The 20,315-nt window shown below is 43.2% G+C and overlaps 2 protein-coding genes across 3 annotated transcripts in view; one reads left to right on the top strand and one right to left on the bottom strand.

Annotated features, from left to right (window-relative positions):
* Positions 1-20,315, bottom strand: part of HSPA12A (heat shock protein family A (Hsp70) member 12A) — a 320,123-nt gene that overhangs the window by 194,983 nt on the left and 104,825 nt on the right. The gene's annotated exons all lie outside the window — the stretch shown is intronic.
* Positions 1-20,315, top strand: part of LOC307216431 (pancreatic lipase-related protein 2-like) — a 195,371-nt gene that overhangs the window by 167,911 nt on the left and 7,145 nt on the right. The window contains exons 2-7 of the mRNA XM_079976726.1: positions 8,627-8,704; positions 12,294-12,342; positions 13,809-13,963; positions 15,312-15,437; positions 15,859-15,993; positions 18,697-18,826. Of these exons, the coding sequence (XP_079832852.1) occupies positions 8,702-8,704; positions 12,294-12,342; positions 13,809-13,963; positions 15,312-15,437; positions 15,859-15,993; positions 18,697-18,826 (598 nt within the window). The 5' untranslated portion in view covers positions 8,627-8,701. The remainder of the gene's footprint in view (positions 1-8,626; positions 8,705-12,293; positions 12,343-13,808; positions 13,964-15,311; positions 15,438-15,858; positions 15,994-18,696; positions 18,827-20,315) is intronic.

The raw sequence follows: 20,315 nt of genomic DNA, 5'->3' as shown, positions 1-20,315 counted from the left end.
TGGAAGCTGGTCTGGACCTGTTGAGTGTATCCTTTAAAATATATTAATACAGATCAGTGAGATTTGATGGAAGTGTGGAACCTTGTGCTCACATGAGAGAGAGAGAGATCAGAGACAAACCTAATAACTAAAGGCAAGACTAAAAATGGCGGACTGCTTGGGAATGGTGGGTACTGGCACAACCTTTGTTTCCTGGGATTGCTCTCTGCAGGCCTTATGCATAGATAACAGTGACAGGTATATGGCACTGGGTCTGTTTGTTTTTGGAGCATTGCTCATTAGGCAGGGTACAAATATGTTTGTAGCACTAGCCTCTGCATTTTTACTCAGAAGGACTTATGCTCAGTAGGACTTATTCCTGGGTATCTGTGTTTGGGTTGCAGTCTTAATTATTAATTAAAACAGTTGCCCATTGTTGTGGCAAGTGTGAATATAATTGTGTTCCAGAATGTTAAGTTTTCTTTGGAATTTAGGAGTACTTGAATTTATTTGGTGCTAATAAGCAAGCAGATTTTTCTTCTCACAGACAGGAACATAGCAACTGCCTTATATTGAGTCGGACTATTGATCCATCTCACTCAATATTGTCTACACTGATTGGCAGCAGCTCTGCAGGATATCAACATACATAACTCAGCAACAAACTTTTGACAAACTGCCTGCTTGGTTCCATACACTCACCCCCAGTGCCCCCCTACACTATAAAAAGCATCATTCAGAATAGTGCACAACCCACTAAGGAAGATAAGAAATTCAAATTCAAAACAGTAACAATTAATTGCACATTCCTTCAAAATCCTATTAAAACTATTTAGTTTAATTAACTCAACAAAACTGATGAAGTTCATCCAGTGATTCCAGCTTTTCAAAGTCTGATAGTCATGTAGACCTCTTGCCACCCCGTTGCCTCTTAGAGCTCACCTAGGTAATTCCTCCCAGTGAGGAAGTTATGGTTTATCTAAAATGGAAGAAGTAAGATAATGGTCTTCATGGCCTTGTTGTAGGAGGAGAGAGTAGGGTCTGTGAACTTAAGGCAAGACTCACTGTGGCTCATCTTTGTGCATTTGAATCTAACCATTGTTTTACCAGTACTGTGTACAGACATAAAGAGGCCTTATATAGTGGTACCTCGGGTTACATACGCTTCAGGTTACATACACTTCAGGTTACAGACTCTGCTAACCCAGAAATAGTAACTCAGGTTAATAACTTTGCTTCAGGATGAGAACAGAAATCGTGCAGCAGCGGCGCAGCGGGAGCGGGAGGCCCCATTAGCTAAAGTGGTGCTTCAGGTTAAGAACAGTTTCAGTTTAAGAACAGACCTCCAGAACGAATTAAGTACTTAACCCGAGGTACCACTGTACAAGGCAGCTGGTGTATACATTTCAGTGGATAGGGCAGCTCTGTGCATATAAAGCTCTTCAAATGAATGCAGTCTGCTGGGGACTCTGTGTACATTTTGGAATACCTTTGGGGTACCAGATTTGTGATACTGTATTAAGGCATTAATTGTATTATTTAGGATTATCTTAATGCACCCCAGCAAATCTTGACTCTACAGGCTTCCTAACCTCTGATGTGGGCAAGTTTTTTTGTACTGCACAGGAATCACAATAGATGAAATGTCTTTGCATAAATGCATAGTCTTTAAAAAGAATGTGCTGTGCTTATGAGATTAACATCATCTGCCTACAGGCAATTATATTTAAATACATGAAGCTAATTCCATATGGTGTAGCTTCTTTACGTTTAATAGAACATTAAACCACTAATCTGTGCGAAGATTGAAGTTGAATTGCCTTTTGTGATTGTAGCCCAAGGACTAAAAGCATGATTTTGCATTTTGGGTACAGCATTTATCATTCTCTCTAATAGCACTACCAGTGCAACCTGAAGGTCTAAGATGAGTTGATGAAAGGGAGAAGACAAGTTTTCCATATTATTGAAGTATACTTTCAATATTTTTTTTAAAGGGGGGGCCATTTATTCATCCTGAAAAATATTAACTCAATAGTTGTTGTTTTTATTTCTAGATCTTGTATTTTGTATTTTGATCAGGCTGAAATTTTGTATTTTGACCACACTGAAATTTAGCAAAAACTTGCACTTTGCTGAAACACACATGAGTACTTTGCATGAAACACACATTTTGCCAGCTGTAACTGAGAATGCAGAATAAACTATTTTTCCTTTATAGGTGTCATTGGTCAGTTCTTTTAAAAATGGGTTCCCTTAAATGTTTTGTTATCATCATCACTAGAGTTATAACTTTCAGAACAAGAGGGCCTTAGATGGCCCATTGCTTGAGAAAGGTCCAGCCTTAACAACCACAAAACCTTATGCCACCATAATATTCTTAATAATCATGCAGGGGTTTTAAAGGGTTTTTGGTTTAGGTTTTAGGCGTAGCAGCAGCCAGTGCTTTTTTCTTTTTTAAAAAATGTTTAAGGGTACTCTAATTTTCCTACTCATATTCAAATACTGCCCCCTCAATGAGGCCAAACTTGGATTCACAAAATGTTATGGGGTATGCACCCCCCTGTGTCCCCCCAGAAAAAGCACTGGGTGTAGCTGGGGGGGGGGAGTGCGGCTCACTGCTTTTTTGAGCAGTGTGGGGCTTGTGTCTGCCTGCTGTCTCCCCCTCAGCCACTCTACAGCTCAGAGGGTGGGGGCGGGCGGACTCCCTGCAGTCTCCGCGCTGCTCGAAAAAGCAACACGGGCCTGCAGGGCGCCAGAGCAGAATGCAGCTGGGGCACTGAGATTCCAGCGCGCCCTGCCTTGCCCCGCACCAAGGGCGTCTCACCCCACCTCCACCCTTTTGCGCAGCAGATACGCCACACTGGACACCCAAGTGGATAGCTATGCCGCTGGGATTTTTGTTGTTTTGCTATTGTAGGTTTTTACAAAAATAATCTTCCTTGTCAGTTAAATGCATCACTTTCACCACTAGAGGGGCCCTTCTCCAAGTATTTAATTTATAAACTAGTAAAACTAGTCATTTCAACAAGTATTCATTTCAGGCTGTCTCCTCATACAGATTGCATGCCCATTTCTCATACGGATTGCATGCCCATTAATATTAGAACAGCTCCAAAAGACCCCACATTTTTAGCTAATGCATTTGTGGTATCTGAGGCTTGGTTTAGACTATGTGTATGCAATAGACACCTGTTTTTTGCTTCTCCATTGTGTATCTCTGTATTGTGTATCTCTGATGAAGGAATGCTTCATGATGTTTGACAGGGAAAGGCATAACTATAAATACTAGAAAGGATATCATGGAGCTGTAGTGGGTCATGTTTTCCCCGCTCCCCAGTGCAATTTTTCTAGAAAAAGAGGTGCCAGAACTCACCATGAACCCCTCCGTTGTTCTCTTATACAGTGATACCTCAGGTTACATATACTTCAGGTTACTTACGCTTCAGGTTACAGACTCCGCTAACCCTGAAATAGTGCTTCAGGTTAAGAACTTTGCTTCAGGATGAGAACAGAAATTGTGCTCCGGCGGTGCCGCGGCAGTGGGAGGCCCCATTAGCTAAAGTGGTGCTTCAGGTTAAGAACAGTTTCAGGTTAAGTACGGACCTCCGGAACGAATTAAGTACTTAACCCGAGGTACCACTGTAATGGCAATGTCACCCAGTCGAGTTCCCAGAACTGTCTGGCAAGTTCCAGCTGAAAAATTTTTTCCTGGCGTCTCCCCCACCGTACATCCACCAGGAGTTTACAGATATGTGTACTATTTGAAATTGTACAGCTGCATAAACTCTCCATTGCCCTAAGTACCTTAAAGATAATCCTGAGAAATGACAGCTCTTCAGAGCAAACATAAGGGGAAAGTCTGTACTTGCTTACATACTGAAACAGCTCCTTGCCATCAGAAATGGTTCATTCAATCAGGGAGACCAGGGAACAAAAGCAGGGTCTGCAACATGCCCCTGTTTCAGTTCTGGGCCCTACTCTTACTTTAGCAACACTTTTGTTAAACTTTAAATATAAGCCAAATCACAGGGAGTTAATTCAACTGCCTGTCCCTCAGTGTGGCACATGTTTTATTGCAATGAATGCCACAGAAGAAAAAAGCCACAGTGTTTGTTTGTTTCGTCAGTAAGCATTCTACATGTTTTGAACTCAGCTCTTTACAAGGCAAAATCTACAATACACTGAGGAAAAGAGTACTTCAGGTGAAACTGCCTGAAAGATCATTGTGGGGCTAATGAATCCTAAGGCGGTAACTCAGGCATTTATGAAAGAGCCTCCACACTCAAAATGCAAATAAAGTTTTATAAGCACTGACTGACTTATTTTGTGTCTGAGCTCATTGTACACGCCTGGCTACCTGAACTCTCTGTGACAAGTTGAATGATGTGAGGGGTGGGGTTATGTGTTGAAATGGCATTCAGATACACTATGAAATGGTCATTTGAGCATTCTACCAAAGGCACAATGGCTGGACAGGAATTAAAACAGCAGCCACACACTCGAGAGAAATATGCATTCGTCTTGAGTTTGTTGCCATTTTAGAAATGGTAGGCTTTTGTGACCCTTCTCTAGATGTGCTTGTTTGTAGTTTGTAGTTTGTAGTTATTTTGTGCATTGTACCTATTTCTCATTCCCCAGGTTCATTTCTCCCTTGATGAAAATGATAAGACTTAATTATCTGTTGGTCGAAACAGGTATCCCTAGCAAGGCAGATAATGTGTTTAACAAGGAGCCCCATACCGTGACTGTTGTCATATCAGTGTTGCATGGGTGAGGTTATTAGGCTTCTATCAGCATGACAAACAGAAGGGCGTGAATGACATCCTGAGGCTTACAAAGTATTGCAAAGAAGCAAAGGCCTCATTAACCATGGGAACAGTTGCAAAACCTTAGGAGACCGTATGCATCAGATGTTTGTAAGTTTTAGGGCTGACCCAAGGTGAAAGGCAAGATGGCATCCCCTCCCAATTCCACATACAGAAGCCAGTCAGACTGGCAGCTGAATCTTCCTTCAAGACTGACGAAAGCATTCTCCACCATATCTGTGGGCAGCGTGAGGTAAACTTAGGACAGCCCACATGTAGTACACATAGCCCTGTACCACAACATCTTAGTATCACTCACTGCTTCCCAGTGTCTGCTGCCTGAGGAAGACACTCCACTTTGTCTAATGGTGAGGCCAGCCCTGGGTATTTTAAATGGCACTTAGGACATTCATACAGTTGTTTACTATCTATCAACTGTGAGACAGGAGATGTAACCTCTGCCACCCACACTCTCCTAGACTGGATGGATGTCATATAATGCCCAAAGCAAACCAGTAATTCGAAACTGCAATACTACACATAAATGAAACACAATAAAACTCCATACAAAGAAAAATATGAACATCATCTCCCCCTTCCACTTCCCAGATGTCAAATAAGTATTCTTATTCATATTATATTGCATGATCCTCACTCAACTTTCTTCACTGTTATCCGCTAACTGGGGATTCCAGTGTGGATGGCTGTTGCTGCATGGTGCCTCCGTAGTGGGTCCAGGGAGGCTACCATCTTCCAGCGCGGCCAGGGGAGGAGATAGCTGACACTGCCAACCTCCAGCTGCATTGGGCCCCCTTGTAAGGGTGGGCAGTGACCACTTAGCCAATTTCTCATTCCTTCACCAGGGATCTTCTGTATCATATTGTTACACACCACCTGAATCTCCACTGAGTGACTATATGAGATTCCAGGGGTTCCAGATGCTTATTATACATTATACCCCAAGAGTGTCTCTCATAGCTTCAGCAAACTTAAGTGCAAAGCAGTCATGGCTCCCAGTCTCTCAGTGCAGCCATCTCCAGCCAGCACTGCATGGAGTTCTGCCTACTTCCTCCTACTTATTCTAAGAAGTCTTTGCAGAAAACAACTCATCCTGTTCTACTTCCAGCATCCCACCATCTCTCTGTGACCTCCATTTCAAAAGACTCCTACAAAAGGCATTTTTTCCTGTGGAGACATCATGTCCCCTGGTAGTCTCCCCTTTCTTGTCTCACCTTTTGTCAGGGTAATGGCTCTGCTATCACTTGCCTTTGTTGTGAGTCAAGGACCTACCACCCGCATAGGGATAAATAAGACACAAGGACACATGTATTTTAGGTTAATGGGCTAAAGAAGGCCACAACTTTATTGGTTACAGCATGTGAGTAGTATTGGCTTAGGCAATGGATCAAACAATCTATATATGACTCCACCCCGCTCAGCAGGGAGTCACCTGAAGGTTAACAACCAGTGGTAGAAGCTTGTTGATGCAAATACAACTGGAAGCTACCCCTGATGTCACCGGGGATCGTGCCATGGCCTTAGCCACCAGCACAACACATATTCCAATGCCTAACCGCCAATACCCGAAAAGTTGTGACTATTTGCTACAAGGTAGGTGAAAAACCAAGAGGCCAGTTTGCCAAATGGATAAAAATTCCTACCAGGCCCCCTGGGCAACCAGGGCAACCAACCAAAGTCCATAGCAAAGTCAAAAGCATAAAGGGAGGGTGGGTGGGTGATCTGACGACTCCAGGCAGCAGCATGAGGGCACGGTGCTGCTGCGGCTGCTTGAATGTGGCTAAACCCCGCCCCCAAGCCGATGGGCATGGTGCGGCAGCCGGGAAACTGATGCAGGGGGCCAAATACGCCCCCCTGCCAATGCGGGAACCGGCTTCTGCTCACAACTCCCTTCTGGTAGGAGGAGAGGCTTTCTTAGATAGCACCTCTCTAAACCAGCTCCTGAGGAAGCTGTCTTGACTTCAAGCCCCGCATTTACAGTGGAACCTCGGTTTGCGAACGTGATCCCTGTGGGAGGCACGTTCACAACCCGCAGTGTTCACAACCCACAGCGCCACATCTGCACATGCGTGGGTCACGATTTGGTGCTTCTGCGCATGCACAAAGTGTGATTTAGTGCTTCTGCGCATGCGTGACCGCCAAAACCTGGGAGTAACCCATTCCAGTACTTCCAAGTTCGGCGTGGTACGCAACCCGAAAATGGGTAACCTGAAGCGTCTGTACTAATTTCAGAAATTATGGGGAGAATTTTAGTGGTGATCCTTGCCCCCTGCAAAGCCATAACAATATCATAAAGGTAAAGGGACCCCTGACCATTAGGTCCAGTCGTGACCGACTCTGGGGTTGTGGCGCTCATCTCGCTTTATTGGCTGAGGGAGCCGGCGTACAGCTTCCGGGTCATGTGGCCAGCATGACTAAGCCGCTTCTGGCGAACCAGAGCAGCGCACGGAAATGCTGTTTACCTTCCCGCCGGAGCGGTACCTATTTATCTACTTGCACTTTGACATGCTTTCGAACTGCTAGGTTGACAGGAGCAGGGACCGAGCAACCTTGGAACCGCCAACCTTCTGATTGGCAAGTCCTAGGCTCTGTGGTTTAACCCACAGTGCCACCCGCGTCCCAAACCATATCATAGTAGTCTTCATAACCCAAAGGAGATAAAGGCACAAACAAACAAACATAATTTTAGAAAAAGAAAGTAATCAGGAAGTCCAGAGCTGTACTGATGCAGCAGCACAATATTCTCCATTTTGGAAATATTAACATACAGTATGTGATAAATGGCCACCAACTCACAGAGAAAGCATCTGGTTTCCTTTTCCCCTTCAGAATTGCTACACCATGAGTTATTTTCTCTGCAAGGGCTATTCACAGCTGAAATTATTTTTAAAGGACTAGGAAATTATGCAACCACATCTAGAAACATAGAAAGCTGTCTTATCTTCTTTGGTGATCGCTTGTAGCCGAGTAGGATTGTCTTCCATGAAAACAGTCTTAACAGTGAGTCTGTAAGTGACTGTGGAGGCCAGTTTTGGATCCACACGTCCTTCCACAGTGGGGACATAGGTTTCTGGGCAGAGTTGATCATTGTGAGGGTCTGCCAAATGTGCCTTCCTATTAGCTCGTTTCTCCTTTTCGCCCTGAGCTTGTTCAGCTTCAAAGTCCATGACACATTTGGTAAAGCCTGTTCTCCAATTGGAGTGCTAGCAGGACAGTGTCTTATACTGTCAAACTGTTGGCCCACCCAACCCAGGATGGTCTACACTGTGTGGCAGTCCAGGATTTGAGACAGGCCTTACCTGGAGAGGCTGGGGATTAAACCTGTTGCCTTCTGCATGCAAAGCAGATGCTCATACCACTGAGCTACAGCCCTTCCCCATTAAAGTTTCAAAAGTAGCACAGGCCCTGGGTCCTAATTGGATAACTCTTTACTCATAGATGAAGAAGCATTAGGTAACTCCATATTTCTCGTCCCCACAGTCTCTCTCATCAATTTAAATACACATGTGACTTCAGGAAGTATCATACAAAATATTAACTCCTCCTATGTCTGTTGCTGAAGTAAATGGTGAAACTTCAGAGGGAGTCGGTCCACAAACAATGAGTCAAAGATGACAGAGGCAGGAGGATGAAGCAAGCAGGAAGGAATAGCAGAAGCCCAAATATTACAAGCTGCCTGGCTGTTTCATGCATATAAAACTGCATGATTAGCATCCATAGAGGGAAAATACACTCCTACCAACTTGGATCTTCTCCAGGCATATCATTTCCGGAAGAATATTCTTTGTCACTTCTCTCTCTCTGCGATTCTTATGTTCACAGGAGATGGAATAGCACAGCAGCAGGAGAGAACCATCTGAAAGGGGATTTCACAGCATTTTTGAACTTCAGGCTTTAGAATGGTAAGTGAGTGGTTATACATACTGATGTTCAGGGTAATTTATTTGATGTGGAAAAGACTATTTTCTGTAAAGAGAATGGAAATGCAACTGGGAAACTAGGTTTTATTATCCAGTCTTAATATGGAAAGACAACCAATGATATTTTAATAAATACAGTGGTACTTCTAGTTACGGACTCAATCTGTTCCGGGGTGCCATTTGCACCCTGAAAAGTCTGTAAGTAGAGCAGCGCTTCTAAGCGTACGGCGCAATAGAACACTTCTGCACATGCGCAAAGCGTGCAGAACATTTCTGCACGCGCACACATGGTGAAACCCAGAAGTATACACTTCTGGGTTTGCTGCGTTCACAAGCGGAAAAGATGCAACATGAACCTAACGCAACACGAGGTATGACAGCAGTTTACTGCTGTAAACTGATGCAAAAGGAAATGCCAGAATTCCTAGCATTTTAAGGTTATGTGGAAGACTATGTGGAAGACTAAGGCTATGTGGTGGTGAACTAATGACATCTCCACATTCATGTGCCTTCTGATTCATATAAAATATTTTGCAGTATGATTCTCACACCCACCCCATACTATGCTTCTTAATTGCTATCTTGGTTCAATTCCAAGAAGCGCTGCCATAGTGTAGGAGGCCAGGAATGAGGATTAGGTATTTCATGTACTGCATTTGATACTACTGCCTGCCTTGGTTTACAAATGCTTTGCTGGGTTTTACAAGCCCAAAGACTTTTGCCACACAAGAGGAGGGTTCCTTTCCATCATACAATACAATAAAAAATAAATTAAATATAAAAAAGTAAAGAGCAAAGAAAATAAAAAGTCCTCCCTTCTCACAGGTGAATCTTAACTCTTATCTCTTCCCTTTCTTCTTCCAACTTCCCAGTCTGAGATATCTTCCCTACCCTGCCTCTCACACATGGTCCTTTACCTCCATGTGTGTACAATCCCCTCAATGACCTAGAGTAGAGAACACCAGAACAAGGAAAAAAGAAGAAAAAGAAGCAGGAATATAAAAATAATTAAATAAATAAATAAATAAATAAATAAATAAATAAATAATAATGGCGGCTAACAGATTGGGGTTGAATCCTGACAAGACAGAAGTACTGTTTTTGGGGGACAGGGAGCGGGTGGGTGTGGGGGATTCCCTGGTCTTGATTGGGGTAACTGTGCCCCTGAAGGACCAGGTGCGCAGCCTGGGAGTCATTTTGGACTCACAGCTGTCCATGGAGGCTCAGGTTAACTCTGTGTCCAGGGCAGCTGTCTACCAGCTCCACCTGGTACGCAGGCTAAGACCCTACCTGCCCGCGAACTGTCTCGCCAGAGTGGTGCATGCTCTAGTTATCTCATGCTTGGACTACTGCAACGCACTCTACGTGGGGCTACATTTGAAGGTGACCCGGAAACTGCAATTAATCCAGAATGCGGCAGCTAGACTGGTGACTGGGAGTGGCCGCCGGGATCACATAACACCGGTTCTGAGAGATCTGCATTGGTTCCCAGTAAGTTTCCGAGCACGATTCAAAGTGTTGGTGATGACCTTTAAAGCCCTAAACGGCCTCGGTCCTGTATACCTGAAGGAGCGTCTCCACCCCCATCGTTCAGCCCGGACACTGAGATCCAGCGCCGAGGGCCTTCTGACGGTTCCCTCATTGCGAGAAGTGGAACAGGGAACCAGACAGAGGGCCTTCTTGGTAGTGGCACCCACCCTGTGGAACGCCCTCCCATCAGATGTCAAAGAGATAAACAATTACCTGACATTCAGAAAACATCTTAAGGCAGCCCTGTTCAGGGAAGTTTTTAATATGTAACGCTGTACTGTTTTTAACACTTGATTGGGAGCCGCCCAGAGTGGCTGGGGAAACTCAGCCGGATGGGCGGGGTATAAATAATAATTTATTTATTTATTATTTATTATTTATTTATTATTTATTATTATTATTTAAATAATAAATTATTTATTTATTATTTATTTATACCCCGCCCATCCGGCTGAGTTTCCCCAGCCACTCTGGGCGGCTCCCAATCAAGTGTTAAAAACAGTACAGCGTTACATATTAAAAACTTCCCTGAACAGGGCTGCCTTATGATTATTAATATTATAATAATAATTTATACCCCACCCATCTGGCTGGGTTTCCCCAGCCACTCTGGGTGCCTCCAGATGTCTTCTAAAAATTTGGTAGTTATTTCTCTCTTTGACATCTGGTGGGGGGACGTTCCACAGGGCGGATGACACTACTGAGAAGGCCCTCTGCCTGGTTCCCTGTAACTTGGGTTCTCACAACGAAGGAACCGCCAGAAGGCCCTTGGCTCTGGGCCTCAGTGTCTGGGCAGAACAATTCTTCTTAAAGAAGAAAAAGGGAAAGAGGGAGAAATAAAAAGGGCTTCCAATTATATATTCCAATTATATAGTCAGTTATATACATATAAAGGTTATTCAAAGTATTCATTCCAGAATGAAATGCAGCTGTTCCTCGTTCTGCTAGGTGATATTTTCCCAGTCTCCAGATGCAGACATCTCAAGTTCATTCATTTCCCCTTTCAAACAAAAAGTCTTAAAGGGCTTCGCCAATTATTATTATTATTGATAAGTGTCAAAAAGTCTTCCCCAGTCCAGCATAACAACTATACCTCCAAAAACTTCAAGAACCATTCCTCCATGTTGAAAAATAATATATCCATCTTTAGTCACACAGAAGTCTCTCTGCTGTGGTCTTTTATTAAAACAGTGATCCATAGCTAAAACAGTGATCCATAGCTGGACTGTTTTTGTTTTTTTAACTCCTTCCATTTTCGCTTCTTTCATTCTTTTTTCAGGAATGTCGCCAGAGGCTTGGTAGCTTTCCCCTCTAAATTCACTCCAAATTGAGCACACAATGCTTTCTCTCTCAGCTCTTTCTCTACCAGCTTAGAATATTTCTTCATCTCTCCATCCGTGGTTTCATTGCACTCTAACATCGTAACTCAACCCCTTGATTGGTTCACTCCTCTAGGCACCTGTGTGAAGGTCCTCTCCATTTCACCATCTATTGCCTCTAGCATTAGCGTTCCACTCTCCTGTTCTGGCAGTCCTTTATCAATATTATTCTCCAAAGGATATGTGTCTTCTTTAACCTCATCTTTTCTGGTCCATTTTCATTCACCATCTTGTCCAGTAATTGCCACATGATGCAAACAGTCCAACAGTGTTTTTGTCATACTAAGTATTCTTGGTATTATTAACAACTCACTCTCCACCTTAGGGACTTACAGTTTCCGCCTTTAATGCTTGGGTCTCCCATCGAGGCAGGTTTTGTTTTTGTGTGTCACATATCTAAGGCCCAATGCATCCCTGTTATGTTTGCTACAGAGAAGAGAATAAACAGCACCCACAGTATTTCATGTCTAGCTGGGAAGGCTATAAGGTCATGGGGGAAGAGGACCTTGTACTGTGCTGATATTGGCTGCACTGTTAAGCAACTTGTTTCAGCAAATGAGTGGTTCTGGAATACTAAAACTGCCATTGCATAGATGTATAACATCTGTTGCATAACATATATATTTAACATTGCATAACATGTATATTTAAATTTATTGCAGATTCCTGTAGTTTGGATTGGTGCTTTCCTCCTCCTTGGCACAGCAGAAGGTGAGGCAATACTTTACACATTATGTATTTCAAGAGAACAATTTCATGATTACACAAACTAAGCTAAAGCCTCTCCCAGTTTGCCACCAAATGGCATCAACATCCTTTTGACTGGCAGAGAACCAAAGACTGGAACTTTCTAGAAACTCACTTTGCAATTTGTGGAATGGCAATGTGACATTTAGGGGATGCGCCACAGCTCAGTGGTAGAACGTCTGCTTTTCATGTGGAAGTTTCCAGATTCAATCCACTAAATTGCTAAAGCAGGACTGGAAAAGAGTCCCTTCCTGAAAACCTAGAGAGCCGCTGCCAGTCAGTGTAGTGAACTAGATGGACTGGAGGCAATACCTCCGAGATGTTTGACTGAAATTTAGTGACAACCAGGCTCTTTTGTTACAGTTCTGTGTAGACAACCTTTATTCCAGGATAGCAAACATATGGAGGAAGAATAGGCTTTTATTGTCAACCTCTACACATTTCTTAGGCTTCTGCATAGAACCTATGCATGTACACATTTACAGCATCCAACCAGAGACATCCTTAAAATGATCTGTGGACACACATTTAAACATATGCATTCTTACAAGAGCAATGGGTCAAATGCAGACTATACTTAAGTAATGTCTAGCCTATCCCATTGATTTTAATGGGAATTAAGATATGGTTAACTTCTTTATAATTTATTTTAATTCAACAGTTTCTATATTGCTTAATTACAATTGTCTTTAAGTGGCGCACAAGAAACTCAGTGCATAAAACTGTTGATTATGATTGGTTTTGGTTAATAAAAGAAGAATTTCCTAAATCCCTGTCTGGTAAGAGAGCTACAGCAGAGATTTAAAATCACAAAACTTCCAGCAAAGTAAAGCATGGGAATGCAGGCAGCTAGACTTTTAAAATATCCCTTTTTAAGTTATTTACAAGGTTCCCCTGTATTCCCCTTTAGCACAGAAAAGACCATGCAGATTGGAAAGTTTAAAGAAGTTTTTTACTTACAAACACTTTCAAAGGTCAGATTCATGTGCTTTTCCATACAGCAGCAAGAGAAGAGAGGCAGTAAAGCTTAGCTTCAAAACTGGTGGTAAAATGGTTCTAAACATGTGGTCTGGGCTTGGAGTGATTAGCCCAAATGTCTTCTCTCGTCAGATTCACATGGTGGAAGGGAGTGAATAAAGAAACTTGACTTCCTTCGTTCCGAGTTAAGCGGGCGTGATCTAGTTAAGTCTAGCAGAATAGTTTGATCTATGGTCTTAACCCCTTCATGCATTAACTAGAGCTAAGCATGTTGGATATATGAGGCTAATTTATACCACTAAAACTTAGGCAGTAGTCCTAACCACATTTACCTGTAAGTGTAGATCAATCTCACTATAATAATATGAGACATTTGTAATATGTGATGCTATAGGTGATACAATGTCTGGTGAATGCCATGTACTTAACAATTTGCATTGCATGCTTTCTAGCCAATGAAGTCTGCTATAAAGATCTAGGTTGCTTTTCTGATAAGCCCCCTTGGTCAGGAATACCTGGGAGAAAGCTGTTTGGCTTACCAGCATCTCCTGAAAGCATGAATATATCTTTTTTGCTTTTCACTAGAGAGACTGGGAATCTTTCACAGGTGAGACAACCTTTTTTAATTGTTTATTTAAGAACTGTTGGCAATATTTGTGTATGCCTGTATGTATTAGGCTTGATCCTGTCTAATCAGACAATGGCATTCGCTAAGACAGAGGTTCTCAGCTTCCTTTTCTCACCATTTGTATAACAGCAACCATCTGACAGGGTTGCCATGCCTGTGAATGACAGAAACTATGAAGCTCTTTCCACATTGAAAATGGTATCTCAGGCATAGGCAAACTGGGCCCTCCAGATGTTTTGGGACTACAATTCCCATCATCACTGACCACTGGTCCTGTTAGCTAGGGATTATGGGAGTTGTAGTCCCAAAACATCTGGAGGGCTGAGTTTGCCTATGCCTGTGTCATATAATTGCTAATGAGGGATGGGAGAGAAAGTCAATTCAGTTCTCATTTGAAAGCTAACTCACCTGTCACGCTTTCCAAAAAAAAATCACAAACTGAAATGGAGCCGTGCTTTGAAATTCACACTCCTCTGAATTTTGCAATGCAGTTCTCTAGCCAAGAATGTGCACAGAAGTGCATCAACTCATGTAAAGTGCGCACATAATTGCATATATTACTGAAAATAACATAGAAAATGCATCATAACAGAAGAAAATGCTTTGGAAAAATGTGTACTTTGGGCAAATTGTTTTAAAAAATGTGCCTTTGGGGAGAAATTGGCAGTAAAATGCTGAAGAAGTTTCATGATAACTTTTTTATATTAAAAAAATAGCTTGCAAATGTGGAAATATGGAGAGCTGAAGATTGGGAAAATGAGAAACTGAGAGAAACTGATACAGACATATTCACTCATCCTGATGGATAACTAATTCATTACAGTGGTAGCTTGGGTTAAGAACTTAATTCATTCTGGAGGTTCGTTTTTAACCTGAAACTGTTCTTAACCTGAGCTAATGGGGCCTCCCAATCCTGCTGCACCACCGCTGCACAATTTCTGTTCTCATCCTGAAGCAAAGTTCTTAACCTGAGGTACTATTTCTGGGTTAGTGGAGTCTGTAACCTGAAGCATATGTAACCTGAAGCGTCTGTAACCCGAGGTACCACTGTATAGGAATTGAGATATATACGCTTGTAAAGCAGGCTAGAGATGAGCTAGCATTGAAATCTGTATTGCCAAGGAGCATATGAGTCACTTGAGGATTTGGAAAACCTCAGATTCTAGGATCTTTTCACAAGACATTAGTGCCAACAGTTGAAAAATCAAGCACAATTCTAGCCAGTAGAACTTTATGAGGATGTTGGTACCTGAGAATAAGTGAGAAAACATTCTTTGCTTTGAAGATCCTTAAAATAAATTAATTTTATATTTTTAATTCCCAACAGAAACTGTTATATACCGAAAAATCAACTGTTCAAAATTCTTATTTCTCTCCATTGAGGAAAACTCGCTTTGTTATCCATGGATTTACCAGTACTGGAAAATATGGCTGGGTTGTGGAGATGTGCTTGGTATGAGATTTATCTTGACTAGTTTCCTTCTTTACTTACAGAATCTAGGACATGGGGAACAGGTGAACATTATGCAAACACACAGGCTCACAATAATAACAATGGGAATCAGTAGGTCATTTTGCCTTCTTCAAACTCGGGGGATGCATTGGTTTGCAAGAGTCTTTGGTGTCTTGCTCTAAAATCACACCTTACTGTACAGTTGCTGTCTACTTGTTGTGCACTGTGACCTGGATTGTGTAGGCTAAACTGTGGGAGGTGGGCAGAAGGCTAGCCCTGCTTCTGGGTATGAGATTGGACTACCTAGTTTTTGGATCCTTTGAAACTGGTGATCAAGTACATTTGAAAGAACCTCCAGTGTTTCTGATTGCATTAGCAACCTCTAACATATTACTTTTTCTGAAACATGCATGTGATGCAGCTGCTGGTGAAGGTGGAGAACATAAACTGCATTGCTGTAGATTGGGAAGATGGTGCCAAATGTACCTACTTCACAGCCGCAAGCAACATTCGTGTTTTAGGGGCTGTAACAGCTTATCTTATCAACACTTTAGCGGTAAGTATGATGTTACGTTTCAGAGCCAGATACTATATCCTACCAAATCAGATCTTTTTAAAAAATATATTTTATGTTTTTCTCTATAGGTATAGAAAATAAAAATGCTAATAATAATAATAATAATAATAATAATAATAATAATAATAAATTTTATTTATATCCCGCCCTCCCCGGCTGAAGCCAGGCTCAGGGCGGCTAACAACACTAAAACAGTGCAACATTATAAAAACATTATAAAAATTAATTAAAATCAAAATTGATGGCAACCATAAACTAAAGTTTTGTAAAGATTGCCAAGGAGGGAGTCAGGCTGCGCCCTGACCAAAGGCCTGGTGGAACAGCTCTGTCTTGCAGGTCCTGCGGAAAGATGTCAAGTCCTGCAGGGCCCTTGTCTCTTGTGACAGAGCGTTCCACCAGGTTGGAGCTGCAGCCGAAAAAGCCCTGGCTCTAGTTGAAGCCAGCCTAACCTCTCTGTGGCCTGGGACCTTCAAAATGTTTTTATTTGAAGACCGTAAGTTCCTCTGTGGGGCATACCAGGAGAGGCGGTCCCATAGGTACGAGGGTCCTAGGCCGTATAGGGCTTTGAAGGTTAAAACCAGCACCTTAAACCTGATCCTGTACTCCACCGGGAGCCAGTGCAGCTGGTATAGCACCGGATGAATGTGATCTCTAAGCGAAGACCCCGTAAGGAGTCTCGCTGCGGCATTCTGCACCCGCTGGAGTTTCTGGGTCAGTCTCAAGGGCAGCCCCACATAGAGCGAGTTACAATAATCCAGTCTGGAGGTGACCGTCGCGTGGATCACAGTGGCTAGGTCAGGGCGAGAGAGGTAAGGAGCCAACTGCTTAGCTTGGCGGAGATGAAAAAATGCCGCCTTTGTTATAGCTGCAATCTGCGCCTCCATGGAGAGGGAGGTATATAATAGAAACATTATACATGCAAGAAGATTCTAAGCAGATAGCAGACCCAAGTATATTCAAATAAAATCCCAAATCTATTTTGTTATAGTAGCACCAACTTCCCCATATGAATTCAGCCAGGTCAAATGCAGGTGCACCTCATCTTACGTAAGAGTTCAGTTCCAGGGATTATGTATAGATGTGGAAATTGCATCTTGCCAAACCCTTGGATCCACCCCACAACTAGTCAGCCTGCCTTCTATAATGGGGGAGGGAAAGAGAGGACCCTCAGCATTCCCACAGCCAGTGCGCTAAGTGGGCATTGCCCCACAAGCAAGGCTAAGAGCTTCAGAGCTCTTTTCACACAAGGACCGCTTGGAGTTACCCACTGTGAAAAGTGCTTTGAAGCTCTTGGCCTTGTCTCTTGGGGAAGGCCTGCTCACTGTGCTGACTCTAGAAGTGTTAGGGATACTTTTGCAAGATCTTGCAGGAAGTCGAATTGTTCCATGGAGTCTCAAGAGAACAACCCTACCAGTCCACCTTCAACTGTGTATAGCCGAAATTGTGCAAGTCAAATGTACTTGAGATGAGGTATTACTGCATGCTATAAATGGATACCAACTTTGTATGTAGCGTCCTAGATTTCATTCCGTTCCTACTTTATACCCTTTTGTGTAATTTTTGCATTCATTTTTTCACATTCTGCTTTTATTGCATTGCCAACAAGTTGCACATACTGTACAGTTTTATTCATCTTTTGAAGCAAGGGCGGTATGTCTCGTTTCACTGCTTGAGGAAAAACAGGAAGTGCCCCCCACCTTGCTTCTGCTGCCCCCGCTGAAGAATCCTTAACTTATCCAGTTCACTCAATGCAGCCAGTGTGAATATAAGCCCTGAGTCCATGTCAATTGCATTACAGAGCTTGTGCAAAACTCTCTGCTGCATAATGTAAGAGCTGCCCCTAGGTCCCAGCTCACAGAGGACCAACGCGAGGCTGTCGTTATGTACAAAAGTCTTTATTGAGGTTCAGTTTCCATTTCCAAGCCGCAGCGCGCAGCTCTACGTCTTAACCCTAGACCGGCGAAGTACCGTCTGAGTCTCCTCCCCTATGACACCAGTTTAAGATCCTAGCCCTGCTCCACCTTTTATGCTGCTCTCTCCTCCTCTGGGTCCTCCTGCCCGCTGGGGCATTGCCCTTTCTGGACTCTTCCGACGCTGAGTCGCTTAGCTCCTCCCCCTCCCTCCGGCGGGCTTTAGGACCCGGTTCCCAATCCTCATTGTCTGCTGTCCCGCGCTCCTGTACATTTGAACTTGCCTCTCGCGCCAACCCAGTGACCTTCCTCCTGACCGTTACACTACTTCTGTCACTGCTTCCCTCTTCCGGGATACTGGCCGGATCTGACCTCCCCTCCGTTGTCTGACTCTCCGATGGAGGTGTGGTCAGCCCTGCCTTATCTTCTCTCCCTGGTGGGGAATGCACTGGCCCCAATCCTTGGGACTCTTCCCCCCCACTCTGCTCTCGTGGGGAAGCTGGTCCTGATTTCCAACTACTGCTTTGGGAGTCCCCGCTGCCCCCTTGCTCCTGGCCACTGGCGCCCCCTTCTGTGAATCTTCCGATTCGCTGGAGAGGCTCATGGAATCCCTCGGTCCACTGTCCTCTTCTCCTACGCTCCCCTCGGATTCTTCCCCTTCGCTCTCCATCTCCTCTCTTCCCTGTGCCTCTGCTCCTGAACCCCTGACAGATGTCTCCTTTACTAATCATTTGAGCTTATATATTCCCCACCCTCATTCTTGAATCACTAGGAAGTGTATCACTATTGTCCATCCGAGATCCACCTCATTGGTCATAGTCTTGGTGCTCACACTGCTGGAGAAGTAGGAAGACGACTTCGAGGCATTGGCAGACAATTTTCAGGCATTGGCAGAATAACTGGTATGAATTCCTATGAAACTGCATTTTAATTTGTGTTGTGTATACACCATACATTTAAAGCACATTTTCCCCAAAGAATCCTAGGAACTGTATTTTAATCCCACAGAGCTACAGTTCCAAGCACCCATAGCAAACTACAAATCCCAGGATTCTGTTTGGGGGACAAGAGATGTGCTTTAAATGGATGGTGTGAATGCCGCATGAGAAAGCTTGATTGGTGAAAGATATTCAGTGGGAAAATGTGGGATCTCATCTGATTGATAAAGGCAAACCAGATGCTTACCAAGCTCGGTCAGCTGCAACATCACAAGGAAATGCTGGAAGTATAAGGACCATTGATAAAAATGCACAGTAACACAATTGCAAGGCAAAGCTTTACATCATATCAGTATAGCTGACTGAAAAAGATGTCATACATTCTGCATTTCATCTTTCTCACCACATTCCAGCCATGCAGAAGATTGGCAAAAGAAGGTGGGAGTGAAAAGAAAGGAGCTAGCAACAGGGAGTAGATGTGCTTTATCCTGATTTTTAGGACAAAAGATACTGGGTGGGCAAGGAGGTTTCTATAGTTTCATGTGATAGCAAACCATCATTTTGAGCCTTATTTACTGTGTCAGCATAAAGGCCTAGTGTAGATGTTACTGTTGAAGAAATTTAAAAGGGGTTCCTAGACCGGAGGTAGCACTTCCAGAAACCCAAAGAAAAGGGTGCAGGCTGCATGTAAAAATATAGGCCTTCATTGAAATAAAAATGTTCACAGGGACAGCCCAAAAAATAAAGAGGCTATGAAGTGACATACAGGAGCATGAACTCTTATACACTTCTATGCTAGCCTGTGATTACAAACAACCAATCAAAGGATTAGAACAACTTTCCCATAGCAATTACAATCCATAGTCATCATTTGAAATCAATCAGAGATCCTTAGCTAACCTACCCCAACCTTCTCATTATAATAATATGTCATTAAACACTGCCATCCTTCAAGAACTAATTTAATTAATTTTCGATTAATTAAATAATTCCTTACCTTTCTACAAACAACTGTTATTAATAATTTATTATTAATATATCCTTTCTCTATGTTAACTTAAAATTAAATGATACTGTTCCACCTAGCTAGTCTCCTTTCATGTATTCTCAATTTCTATCCTTTCATATTCAAATACAGAATTTTCTTAATCTCCACTTAAAACAATCTGTTTTTTTTCCTACTAGGAGGAGTTGGTGAGGGTTCATATATGGATTGCTGAAGAGCACTGCTAATATGTCCGCTCACCTTTTCCAGTGGGTGGGGTTGCAGCCAGGCATCCAGGCTGCTGCAGTGATCTGGCAGGGGGCAGAGACTGACACCCCCTTTGTTCCATCCCAACCACGTCATGGGCACTGGGTGGGGCCACACCCAGGGGTGGCCCTGCTGTCCAATCAGCACTGGTAGGGGCGTGGCCGTGGGAAACATAAACCACAGTGCAGCCAGGGGCCTCTC

Source organism: Podarcis cretensis (genome assembly GCF_951804945.1).
Source record: "Podarcis cretensis genome assembly, chromosome: 5".
NCBI lineage: Eukaryota > Metazoa > Chordata > Lepidosauria > Squamata > Lacertidae > Podarcis > Podarcis cretensis.
The sequence above is the reverse complement of the archived record's forward strand: the minus strand, read 5'-3'. Positions and strand labels throughout refer to the sequence as shown.